Here is a 12,982-nt window from a genome sequence, read left to right on the forward strand (position 1 = left end):
CGGGACCCGTGCAATTAATAACCCCACGCCTCTCTGCCAAAACATGGCAGGAACTGACGCTGCGGTGGGAGCAGTTGGAGGTGTCAGGCCACGCATACTCATTAAATGCGGCCTCGGACCTCTAACTGATTGACACCTCATCGGCGAGCCCCTCGGGGGCCTTTCTGGGTCGTCGGGGCACCGGGTGCTCGGGGGTACTGTTCACCTCCCCGAGCACTTTCTCCCGAGCACTCCTGCTCGAACCCTCGGGGAACCGAGTGCTCGAGGGCTGCCATGTGCAGCCCCGAGCACTCTCTCCCGAGCACTTTTGTACGGATCTTCGGGGAACCGAGCGCTCGGGAGCTACCGCACGCAGCCCCGAGCACTCTCTCCCGGAACTTAGCTCTTCTGATCGTTGGGGGACTAGGGTGCTCGGGGGTGACCGGACACCTCCCCGAGCACTTTCTTCCTGGTACTCAGACTCCGTGGATCATCGAGGAACTGAGGTGCTCGGGGACCACGGATTGTGGCCCCGAGCACCTTCTCCGGGACTTGAACTTTTCTCATCCTATAGGAGGGACCTCGCGGGATGACGCCATGTGACGGATGGCTGGCCTGGCCTCGGGATTCAGGGACCTCCGTTTCCTGATACACCGACACATGTGTATTGGATGATCGCATGCAGGAGGAAATAAATACTCAGTAGATTTTGGATAGGTTCGGAGCGTAATACTCTACTCTTGTGTGTATGCTATAAATGCTCAGGGAATATCTTTCTGTGGATCTCTCGTGTTACAAGGATATTTGTCTAATTCTGGAGCTTCGTGCTTCTTCCGTCGTCGTCGTCATCCAGAGTTCGTTTCGAGTCTTCGGTCCTCCTTCTCCGGGGAGCCCGCCTCTCTTTTATACTCGTCGGGGCGGGTAGCGTGCACAGAAAAGATGGCGCAAGTTCCAAGGCATCATAAATGAAAAGCAACCATTATGGGCTGCAGCTTGAGGTGACGGGGAGGGTTGAAAACGCCCCCCGCCCGATCTTCGTCATCATCATTCCGCTTTTCATTGGGTGAAGCGGGGAGGGCCCGCCGGGCAGCCACCGAGCAGCCCCGCGTGCCCACCCGGTCAGAGCGAGCCTGACACAGCAGGGCGGCAGGAGTTACGCCTCGAGCCCTGCGACGTTATCCTGAGGCGCGCCAGATGACGTGCGATGGGACCCGCGCATTAAATGTCATCACGCCTCCCTGCCAGATCATGGCTTGGCAGAGACTGACAGCAAACGTGAGGGGAGTGGTTGGAAGTGACAAGCCATGCATCCTCTTAAATGCAGCATCGGATCTCTCACCAATTGACATCTCACCGCTGAGCCTTTGTGGGGACCACCGACGAAGGACTTCTCAGACCCTCGGGGAACTGTGAGTGCTCGGGGACTACTATTCACAGCCCCGAGCTCTCTCTCCCGGATATACCCTTTTCTTGGTTCTCGGGGAATTTGGGTGCTCGAGAGCCACTATTCATGACGCCGAACACTCTCTCCCTGAACTTGACTGCTCGGATCCTCGGGGAATTTGGATGCTCGGGGACCACTGTTTATGGTCCCGAGCACCCTCTCCCGAAACTGACTTCTCTTGTTATCGGAGAACTCGGGTGCTCGGGGACCACTGTTCATAGCCCCGAGCACCCTCTCCCGGAACTTGGTCTTCTCGGATCTCGAGAGAGATAATTTCTGAGGGAGAACGTCACGTGGCACTCTACTGTTCTGACCTTGGGACTCGAGGACCCCTAATTCCCATGTCACCGACAGCTTCCATCGGCACACAGGTATAAAAAACTGTCAAACTCCGTTGGCCTGCTTCAGATTAGATAACGTGTTAAGCAAAAGTACTTAGAGTTGAGAATTCTCAGGGTTCCTTAGTCCTGAAGGATCGTGTATTTATGCTTGTAATCGACTTCTGCGTTCAAGAGGCACTAGGCAGTATATATGCTACGTACAGGCAACCATAATGTGTTAAGTTCACTAGTAGTAAAGGCATTTTGAAGACACAGCCAATTAGCCATGGTATGTTCAGGAGCATATTATCCTGGCTGAATTTTTTATCCTGACATGTGATTTTTGCAGGATCTGCACAGTGAGGATATTAAGTATGAAGAGGTTGGTTCTTTTTTTCATCAGTGCGCTCTGACAATGGTTGCGTTATCATTTGATCACTCACTTTTTCCAATACTTACCACAGGAGTTTATCGTGAACTCCCGGGGCAACAAGCTGTTCACTTGCGGATGGACATCGCGGAATTTTCAGCCAAAAGCTTTGATCTTTATCTGCCATGGTACTACTGCACTCTACCCCTATCTCTGTTCAAGCAGTTCCCGGGCCAAAATCAAACATACTACTATCGTTCTTGATTTCTCTTCTGCAGGAATTGCTGCGGAGTGCAGCATATCGATGAGAGGTATCACTAGCATCCTTTGTTCCTGTTGATTATATTTGGCTGCAGTATTTGAACAACAGAGATGGATGAAATATAGTGGGTCGAGACTAACAACCTGCACAAAATCATTCAGATACCGCCGCTCGGTTGGTGCGGGTCGGATACGCCGTCTACGGGATAGATCACGAGGGTCACGGCAGATCATCTGGCCGGAGGTGCTACATACCAAAGTTCGGCGACGTCGTGGCAGACTGCTCCAATTATTTCATGAGCATCTGTGGTATGAATTGAATACCATTGCTTCACTGGACACCCAAACTGAAGATACAAACTCTGAACTATGATGGCGCCTGGTTTCAGAGAAGCCGGAGAACAGGGGGAAGAAGAGGTTCCTGTACGGCATCTCCATGGGCGGAAGCGTGGCTCTTCTCCTCCACAGGAAGGCGCCGGACTACTGGGATGGCGCTGTCTTGCTTGCTCCTATGTGCAAGGTCCGGGCATGGCGAGCTGACATGCTTGCTTTAATTCAACTTCCCTATCAAGCCTGTGGTATTTGACTTGTTCGGTACAGTTGGAGTGCTTTCATTTCTGTGGTTTGACTGTTCCTGTTTCGCAATTATATGATATCAGGTCTCTGATGACATGCGGCCTCACCCGATCGTGGTGAGCGCTCTGACCATGATTTGCGCTGTCGCGCCTAGTTGGAGGATCATACCCATACCTGACATCATCGACAAAGTCTGCAAAGATCCAGAGATGAGAAAGCAGGTAGTGAGTGATACACAACTTGTTTTTGGTTGCAACGTAGGAAGAATATATTTCATGAGTTGACGATTACTAGTATAATTAGAATTTGAGTTGACCTGCGCTTAGTTTTCCTTGTGGATATCTATGTGCAGGTTCGTTCCAATCCGTATATATACAGAGGAAAGCTTCCCTTGAAGACTTGTCATGAACTCCTCATGGTCAGCCTGGATATTGAGAAGAACTTGAGTCAGGTAATTTCTTTTTGTTCTCTTCCTGGCTGGGAAACTACACCGCTTCTTCCAAATCATGGCTAACGTTTTCAGCTGTCAGGTGACAATGCCGTTCTTGGTCCTCCACGGTGGAGACGACATCGTTACCGATCCTTCAGTCAGCAAGCTGTTGTTCGAGAAAGCATCAAGCAGGGACAAAACCTTCAAGCTCTACCCTGGGATGTGGCATGCGCTGACGGCTGAACTCCCTGACGATGTTGAGCGCGTGTACTCTGACATTATCTCTTGGCTAGAGGAGAGGGCGAATTGTACAGCTAATGTTTCAGAAACGAGTGGCACGCCAAGTGTCTAAAAGCTGTTAATTAGTGCGCAGAATTACTTTTTGGGGGGTCTATATCTGAAACTACTTTTCTTATTTTCTGGAACGCAGTTGTTTTTTCTCTTCTTTTTTTGTGATGATTCTGGGATGGAATTGTTGGTGTTCCATGAAGCTCATTTGTCTGTACTCTGTAGTCATAACTTTTTTTCGAAAGGACTCTGTAGTCATAACTCATAACGACTCTTTGTTTTTCTTTGACTAGTGAGAGTCTTTGTATTCAAAATGGGTATAGTAAATTTCCAGGTACAAGTAGGAATATGCCTCTGATGTCGAAGATCAGAAACATGAAACACTTGTCCCTGTCTAACATCTCCCACTGCACATGCACATGTCAATTTTATTTTCTCATGTATGGGAACTGGGAAGCTCCCTCCATCGCGTTCACCTTTTTTCTTTTATCGACACGCTTTCACCCATTTGAGTTTGATTGATTCCGAGAAGACGTTCACAAGACCAGGGCATTCCTTGCCTGATATTTTCCGCGAAGGCGGCATGAGGAGAAAATGATGCGTTTCCTTAGTGCTGAATATTGGTTTTCTCTGAAATCCGAAGACCAGTCGTCGTCGCAATCTGCTTCTAACGAATTGTCTTCAGACAGGAACAGTATATATGCGTGTGTGCGCGCGCGCAACACCTCTTGTGCTGTTATGCTTGCTGGTTGCTTGGACAAAGCATACGTCATTTCAAGCACCTTCCCTTCCCATGGTAAATTCAGAATCAACATTCTCCTGTTTCTCTACGTTACTTCGTCTCTTGTTACCCTTAGCACTGAGTTTTGTGATTTCTGCAGGCTCAGTACAGAGATAATATCAAGTATGAAGAGGTTAGTTCTGCTGCGATTCTGTTGGCCAGATCATTTTGCAACCGGGATATTTTCTTTTGATTCCATCACTGTCTTCGCTAACACATGGACGTGCGCTATGGACAGGACTTCGTTGTGAATTCACGAGGCAACAGACTGTTCACCTGCAGATGGACGCCGAAGAAGGTGGAGCCCAAAGCTCTGATCTTTATCTGTCACGGTACCTGTACCAGCACGTTCTCCTTAACGTTCGTTCCCTTCGTTATGCGTGATGAAAAACTCAAGAACATAAAGTTCTTTTCATGGTTCAATTTGCTAGGATACGGAGGGGAGTGCAGCGTATCAATGGGAGGTACTATCCTTAGTTTCATAACTTTTTTCAGTTCTTTTCATGAATGCAAAACATCAAGCGTGTTATTCCATATACAGACACCGCTGCTCGATTAGTACACTCGGGATTTGCGGTTTACGGTATCGACCATGAGGGCCATGGTAAATCTTCAGGCTCGAAAGGATACATATCGAACTTCGGCGACGTCGTCAAAGACTGTTCTAACTATTTCAAGAGTGTCTGCGGTGAGGATGAAGCTATAAATCCCGGTTGTTATGCATGCAAATTACAGTGCAGCATCAGATCTCCATTTTTTTAACTTGCATAAGGCCCTTTGCATTTTCAGAGAAGCCGGAGAACAGGTCTAGGAAGAGGTTCCTCTATGGCTTCTCCATGGGAGGGACCATGGTGCTTCAGCTCCACAGGAGGGATCCTCTCTACTGGGACGGTGCCGTCTTGCTTGCTCCTATGTGCAAGGTCCTCAACTCAATACAAGAATAAAATAGAACATGTCCCTGTCTGTATGGTTCATGCTACTATTTCATTTGTTATTTTCAAGAATCAGTCAAATGGTCGCTTGCCTCATGTCTTAGTCTTTTTTAACTGATTTTAGAACCTTTTTTTTTTGTACCGCTCTGTTTGGGTGTTGCTTAGTACGAGGAAAATTCGATTCCCATGTATGTTTCTGAATATTCTTAGCAAAATGATTGTTCTTTTTTACTTGATATCAGATATCTGATGACATGCGGCCTCATCCGATAGTTGTTAGCGCTCTGGAGATGATCTGCGCCGTTGTGCCTAGCTGGAGAGTCATCCCTGCCCCAGACATGATTGACAAAGTCTGCAAAAATCCCCAGTTTAAAAAAGAGGTAATGAAGATATGTCTCTCTTAACACACTAGGAACAACAAAGAAAACGTACCAAGAGTCAGAGTAAAAACAGAAAAGAATAATATGATGTTTATACTTTGTGCTGTTCTTTCTGGGAAAAAAAATCCTGTTATATCTCTTTCTTTTTTTCCATGAGAGTTTTTTTAAACATACTAAGCACTGTTCTTTGTCTGAATTCTCGTGCAGATCCGTTCTAATCCATACATGTACAGAGGAAAACTCGCGCTGCAGACAGGCCGTGAACTCCTCACGGTGAGCCTAGACGTCGAGAAGAACCTACACGAGGTGACTCTTTCGCCATAGTTAGACCACAACAAGCAGCGTTAGAAACGAGTCTCACCATTGATCATAAGATTTGCACGCACTTTTTAACTATCTTTTTTTAAGACAAGACAGGAGTGCTGCCTACTCGTTAAGCACATTTTAACTATCCAATGTAACATTCCACTTCGCCATTGGTTGGCAGGTCTCGTTGCCGTTCCTGGTCCTGCACGGGGAGGACGACATCGTCGCCGACCCTTCGGGGAGCAAGCTGCTGCACGAGAGGGCGTCGAGCAAGGACAAGACCCTGAAGCTGTACCCCGGGATGTGGCACGTGCTCATGGGCGAACAGCCAGAGGACGTGGAGCGCGTCTTCGCCGTCGTGATCTCGTGGCTCGAGGACAGGGCGGGCAGTACAGCTACCATCCCGGCGGAACGACGAAGCTCCATGAACTAGAAGAGAGATTGTAAATGCATGTATTGAAAATCCTTTCAAGCATTTTGACGACAAGATCATGACTGCACTATAAGGAAGTTTTGTTAAATATTATCTCCTTATTCAGATATAAGTTACTTTACATTTTCAACTCTTCTTCGGATACAACTTCTACGACTTGAATCATTTTATTTGTTTCTGTTATACCTTTGCTAAATAAATGATGTCGGTAAAAAATAACTCGTGGATGCTTGTAGGTGATGATGTATTTTTGAGAGGGCGACGTAATTATTTCATTTGCTATCTTCTGAGCACGAGTTTGAAGCTAGTAATTACTAACACATAAGACTGGGGGACATGGGCCCCTCTCTGGCTGAATCGGGGCATTTGCCTTTGCGGTCCACCTGTACCGGGTCAAGGAAGGTATGGGTATCATGAGATTATTAAAAATTCATCATTTCAACAGGAATAGACACTGTCACAGTGAACAAGACTTTACTAGCGGTGGTAGTGTAATCCGCCTGTCGTGCCGTGGAGCTATCCTGTTCGTCGCGAAAAGACTCGATGAAGGAGGCGGATCGCGGACATACGAACGTCGCCAGAAGCCAAAGACGAGGGCCAAAGGTCAAAAGTGAACCCTGCCGTGTAGAAGGCGAACTTACGTGAGGTGACATGGAGGCGATGGGGAGTGGGAGGTCGATGAACATAGTGAGGAGCTCTAGCGGCCATTGTTGGTGGTGTTGACTTGCGTTTGATGTAAGAATTCTATTTAACTCCCTAATCATTACATTGTTATAAATCTTTCAAGAATGGAGAGGTGAGTCACGACGAAATTTGCTCACCAAACACTACCAAAATCGTGTCATGATAAGTCAGTGAAAACTTTTAGTGAACCATTTCATCATATCCCACATCCTTATATCCTCTGGGTTTGATGCAACATCAGAGGGACACGCGAATACTTGCATTCCTGAAACTTCACTTGGACAAAGAAATTAGAAATCATTAGCTCGAACCAACAACGTTGCGGCCAAGTTTGGATGAGCGCATGCACATTCCTTTGCTCGTAAGAAGACCAGTTTGGGGTCGTAAGTTGAATGCAACATTAGTTAGGAGTGCATATTAGGTCATCAAACTGCGCATAAAATAGGCATTTTCATGAAACTTCACAAGAACATAACTTTACAACATCCTCAAACTCATCATAATCCAAACTGATATTTGTACAAACATATGTCATGGTAGTTTAAACCATCAGCCAAATTTGATCCCAGCCAGTGCGCCCCTCCTCCGGGGAATGGGATCCTCTGATGTCCATGGAGTAAAATCAGAGAGCTACAGTGTCACTGATTTTGGATCTACAGTAGATGAATGAATAGTAAATTTGTATAGTATTTTTGTGAATAGTAATTACGTACAATATTTCCATAAACAATAACGTCAGAGACACTATAGAAATAGACTTATTTTACTGTTTACCTTAAGTTACAACGTCAGACAATCCTGTTTTCTCCCCCAGACCTAAAGCTATACCCTGTCCTCGCCTATGATCTCGCGGCTCTAGAGGAGAAGGCGGGCCATGCAGCTACTGTCTCCGGCAACGCGGTAAGAAAGGGCACACGACTAACACGGACTCGAGATGGTCAGGACAACATTGCAAACACTGATTGACACATGGCTGCACTGAAAAGCAATTTCTCACTACTTTGAAATAAGCACTTCGAAGACATGATCACGATGATACTGTAAATAAAAATATAAGACGGTTGCTATTTCTTTGAGATTAGTGTTGATCCTCCTGTATCCTAGTGCTGATTGAACCAGGGGCGTTGAGCATGATGCGGCTCCAGAGTTGTTGTTATGTCAAGAAAGGGGTTGGGTAAAGGAGCGGCAGTTTGCGTGATCGCTTCAGTCTGACGAAATGACGTCTGCGAGGCCGGCGAGAGAGTGACATGTCGTCACGGATCATACACTGTCTCAGCCTGTCAAACCTCTCACGTACTAACGATTCAGATTCGAAACGTAACATCCTCTTAATAAAATTTTAAAAACGTGCTTATCTCGGTGCTTTTTTTTCATACACTGTCTCAGCCTCGGTGAAGCTTGTAATCCAGCAGCCGCTGGTACTCGGATCTAAATCTCGAAGGGCTCATATGTAAGAGGAGGACGTAGGTTGGAGGCCGAATTGAATAATGCAACTGCCCGAGCCGTGCGTGGGTCAGATCTGAGGATTCTGAACCCTTCAAAGTCAAGCGTCCAACGACTCCCGTTCGCATTCGACCTTGTCACCCACCCCCACCCCCACCCCCACCCCCGCCTCCACCCGGCCGCTCTCCCGCCATGAAGCAGCTCCACAAGTCGTCCCCCACACACGCGCCGTCGCCGGCGCACGCGCCGGCGCCCAAGGCCGCCAAGCCTGCCCGCCCCGGCCCGCGCTCCTGGCTCGGGTACCTCCTCCGCGAGCAGCGCCTCCTCTTCGTCCTCCTCGGCGCGCTCATCGCGTCCACCTTCTTCCTCCTCCGCCCCTACCTCTCGCTCTCCCCCTCCTCACACCTACCCGCCGCCCGCCCGCTCTTCTCCTTCACCGCGCACGGACGCGTCCCCGCCGGCTTCCGCCCGCCGCCGCGCCGCGTCGTCGTGACGGGCGGGGCCGGGTTCGTGGGCAGCCACCTCGTGGACCGGCTGCTGGAGCAGGGGGACAGCGTGATCGTTGTCGACAACTTCTTCACCGGGAGGAAGGAGAACGTCGCGCACCACCTCCGGAACCCCAGGTTCGAGCTGCTCCGCCACGACGTCGTCGAGCCCATCCTCCTCGAGGTCGACCGGATCTACCACCTCGCGTGCCCTGCGTCGCCTGTGCACTACAAGTACAATCCGATCAAGACGATCATATCCTTCCCGCCTGGATCTGCACTTTCTTTTTCGATTAACTTACATTGAAAGCAACTTGATCTGGTCACCATTTTCTTTGTCTTTTAGCGGTGGGTGGGTGGGTGGCGGGTATACCTGAAGCAAATTAGGCAAATGCTATTTATCTAAATTGATCTTCAACTATATCCAGTGCAGCAAACCCAGATCCAGAATATAGTGGCTTTCATTCTGTGTGATCGCAATTCTATGTCAAAGTCATGCTGCCAGTAGCAGATCACACATCTGTCTGACAATAGGACTACTTAAACACAGCGAACCAAATTTGACCAGACTGTTATATACATCACAGCATAAAATTGAATATAGTTAGAGATCAATTCGTTCTAATTTTAAACTGTAGATTGGACCATTGTAGTTTAGCAAGTGGAAACTAAATCTAAAGTAAGTCTTGCTGTAAATTCTTTAAATATTTTACTATTATTTTCTCAGTGTATCACTTTTGCACCTTGTGTCCGTTCACTATTGGTACAAGTACGAACGGGCGAATGCCTTGGTGGTAAAGCTCGGTGGGGAGCAACCGCGGGTCGGGGGATGGAACCCCGGCTCTCGCACCATTCCACGGGCACGAACGGAGCATGGGGGCTTGACTCCACGGTGGAGTCGAGCCCGGCGGGGGCTCCGCACCCAGCCTCGGGCCTCCAATGAAGGCCGTGCAGATGGGGTCGCACTGTTTTTTTTTAAAAACTATTGGTACGAGAGTTTGTGTTTCTAGTTTCAGTTTTGGGCTTCTTAACTATTAGTACAAGACAAATGTCATGGGAACCTTGAATATGTTGGGCCTGGCAAAGCGAATTGGTGCAAGGTTCTTGTTGACTAGCACAAGTGAAGTTTATGGTGATCCACTTGAGCATCCACAGAAGGAGTCTTACTGGGGGCATGTTAATCCTATAGGTACTTAATGATGTACTCTCCTAGTTATCTTTTTTATACGTTGTGTTACTATTACCTTTTTATAACTCTCTTGATTCTGTTCAACATGTCACATTTTACCTCCCGAGAATTAATCCCTGGTCCTTTTCAGGTGTTAGGAGCTGCTATGATGAGGGGAAAAGAACAGCAGAGACTTTAACCATGGACTATCACCGTGGTGGTGGCGTTGAGGTAATCCTCTAGTCTTTGTGGCCAAATATGATATCTTAATATTTGACAAGAAAATTGCTGTGTAGGCTTTTAAAGCCTTTCAGATTTCTGCTTTACGTTTATTTACTGGCAAAATAAGGAAATTCAATGAAACTGAATCTAAACTGCTTAAGGTATCATAGCTGACCAGTTCTAATTTGGTTCTTAAGTACTCCCTCCGTCCATCAATGTAAGGCATATTTATATATGAGAAAGTCTTCAAAGTAGATTTTGACCTTTAATTTCTGTTACAATATATAGTTAATTGCTACAAAATCAACATCATCTTAAAAGCACTTTGAATACGAATCTATTGATGCAACTTTTGTACAGTAAATATGCATATATTTTGACTAATTGTTGGTTAAAACCTGCCAAGTTTGACTTTTTCAAATCAAAGTACGCCTTACATTGATGGATGGAGGGAATACTGAAAAGATCTAGAATATACAGTTCTATTATGGACAAATTATTGCAGGAGTCTAGGAGCCCAGGAGATTGTAAATTTTATTATTTCTTAATTTACATTGTGGATTTATTTCATTAACAGTTATTCAAATTATACTTCTTCATGAAGAAACAACTAATATATAATTAGTATTTACATCAATATGTTGTATATGCAGTCTTGTGAATCTTAAGATGGAAATACAGTAAAATGTTGCAGCTTTGATTAGTTCTTAATGTAGCTTTGTGTGACCACAATGTCTTAATTGTAATCTCTTCTCTAATATCTTTCACTAATTGGCATATATACAGGTGCGCATTGCTCGCATTTTCAATACATATGGTCCTCGTATGTGCCTGGATGATGGCCGTGTGGTCAGCAATTTTGTTGCACAGGTCTGTTTGCCACATAGTACGGGCTCTATTATTCATAGTTGTAAACTTGTAATTGCACATTTAAGCAGTCATATGATTATACTTCCAGGCACTACGTAGGCAACCGATGACAGTTTATGGTGATGGAAAACAAACTCGAAGTTTCCAATATGTTTCTGATCTAGTAAGCACTAAACACTGTCTTGTTGTGCATTTATGTGTGTGGACTGTGATCATTAGTTATAAATCTTCTGCGCTGTTGTTCCTTACCACAACTTCTCTGGCTAACACTCTTTTGCACTTTATTTATACCCTAAGAATCAACACGAAATGAAGTGTTATCTACAGAACTTTGTTTTGCTTCTTTTTAACATAAGGCTGTTCAATATTCAGTCCTAGCTTCATCGGGGGAATAGATAACTAGCAGATTTTCTAGAGGCTCCAGGGAATTAGCCGTTCATATTGTTACTATGTCTTTCTCCTATGGGGAGAAAAATTTCTATGACTTCAATCATATATTGTGCTTTGCTTTTGTTTAATAATCCCTCCGGTCATAAATATATATCATTTTGGATAAGACACGGTCTCCAATGCATAACTTTGACCACTATTTTCTATTAGAATATATTTATAAAATCGACACATACTATGAAAACATTTTTCAAAACAAATATACGCATATGATTTTAAGGTTTTCAAACTAAATATTTTGAAAGCTATTTTAGTCATAGTGTTAAAAGTTTGACCGAACCTTTTTCAAAACGATGTATTTATGACCTGACGGGGTAGATGAAGGGGGTGACTAATTGCTGCACATACTTGTGCGCACCTCTTATTATGTTTTCATATTCTTTCTACATATTCTTTTAGGTTGCTGGATTGATGACTCTCATGGAGAGTGATCATATCGGTCCTTTCAACTTGGGAAACCCAGGAGAGTTCACCATGTTGGAGCTTGCACAGGTTTGTACACAATTCGTTTCACATAATCTTTTTTTTAATCATGAAACGGTGCACAAATGACCACCACACCTTTTCCAGGTTGTGAAGGAAACGATTGACCCGATGGCAACAATTGAGTTCAAGCCCAATACAGCTGATGATCCCCATATGAGAAAGCCAGATATCACCAAGGCCAAAGAATTGCTACATTGGGAGCCAAAGGTCCCTCTCAGGGAAGGCCTTCCCTTAATGGTGACGGACTTCCGTCAAAGGATATCGGATGAGTAAACGAAGTCATGCTGTGGTATTGGCTATCCATTTAATTCTGAATGATGCTGCAAATATAGTCAGAACTCAGAAGCACTTCGCCAATTGAATCCATGCAGTACAATGTACTGTGTACATGATAGATGCTGTAGAATCACTTGAAACATGAGATCAGGCCCCATTTGAAACGTGGAGATTCCGTAGGATTTCTACGGGAATAATATTGTTTCCTGTGAAATAGCTGCAAAGTTCATGTGAAATTCATATTAAATTCTATTTGTATCTTGGTGAGAGTCAATTGTTTTTTTGTGCATGTGTGGAAGTCTAGAATTGTGGTCGGTGAGAGAGATAATATAATGATGTATTTCAGGAGCTTTTGTAACATGAGATCAGGCCAGGTCCCGAGATTTAGGTGGCCTAGG

The 12,982-nt window shown here is 45.6% G+C and overlaps 3 protein-coding genes across 4 annotated transcripts; all 3 read left to right on the plus strand.

Annotated features, from left to right (window-relative positions):
- The first annotated feature begins 1,943 nt into the window (after positions 1-1,943).
- On the plus strand, positions 1,944-3,809 carry LOC133910152 (caffeoylshikimate esterase-like). Of its 2 annotated transcripts, XM_062352668.1 has the most exons (9): positions 1,944-2,032; positions 2,093-2,125; positions 2,208-2,301; positions 2,392-2,424; positions 2,537-2,683; positions 2,764-2,894; positions 3,034-3,171; positions 3,303-3,401; positions 3,481-3,809. In XM_062352668.1, exons 1-9 carry the CDS (start codon positions 2,030-2,032, stop codon positions 3,730-3,732), a joined length of 930 nt encoding a protein of 309 aa, XP_062208652.1. In that variant the 5' UTR covers positions 1,944-2,029; the 3' UTR covers positions 3,733-3,809. The 2 variants fall into 2 exon arrangements, with proteins under 2 accessions (XP_062208652.1, XP_062208651.1); XM_062352667.1 differs by having other exon boundaries at positions 2,208-2,424.
- Positions 3,810-4,396: 587 nt separating this feature from the next.
- LOC133910153 (caffeoylshikimate esterase-like) lies at positions 4,397-6,635 on the plus strand. Its single transcript, XM_062352669.1, has 9 exons — positions 4,397-4,464; positions 4,550-4,582; positions 4,688-4,781; positions 4,881-4,913; positions 4,991-5,137; positions 5,239-5,369; positions 5,624-5,761; positions 5,969-6,067; positions 6,249-6,635. Exons 1-9 carry the CDS (start codon positions 4,462-4,464, stop codon positions 6,498-6,500), a joined length of 930 nt encoding a protein of 309 aa, XP_062208653.1. The 5' UTR covers positions 4,397-4,461; the 3' UTR covers positions 6,501-6,635.
- Positions 6,636-8,786: 2,151 nt separating this feature from the next.
- Positions 8,787-12,932, plus strand: LOC133909097 (UDP-glucuronic acid decarboxylase 1-like). Its single transcript, XM_062351383.1, has 7 exons — positions 8,787-9,368; positions 10,154-10,301; positions 10,432-10,511; positions 11,289-11,372; positions 11,461-11,535; positions 12,222-12,314; positions 12,393-12,932. The coding sequence occupies exons 1-7, from the start codon at positions 8,820-8,822 to the stop codon at positions 12,579-12,581; spliced, it is 1,218 nt and encodes a 405-aa protein (XP_062207367.1). The 5' UTR covers positions 8,787-8,819; the 3' UTR covers positions 12,582-12,932.
- The last annotated feature ends 50 nt before the right edge of the window (positions 12,933-12,982 follow it).

Source organism: Phragmites australis, chromosome 2 (assembly GCF_958298935.1).
Source record: "Phragmites australis chromosome 2, lpPhrAust1.1, whole genome shotgun sequence".
In the NCBI taxonomy this organism is placed as follows: domain Eukaryota; kingdom Viridiplantae; phylum Streptophyta; class Magnoliopsida; order Poales; family Poaceae; genus Phragmites; species Phragmites australis.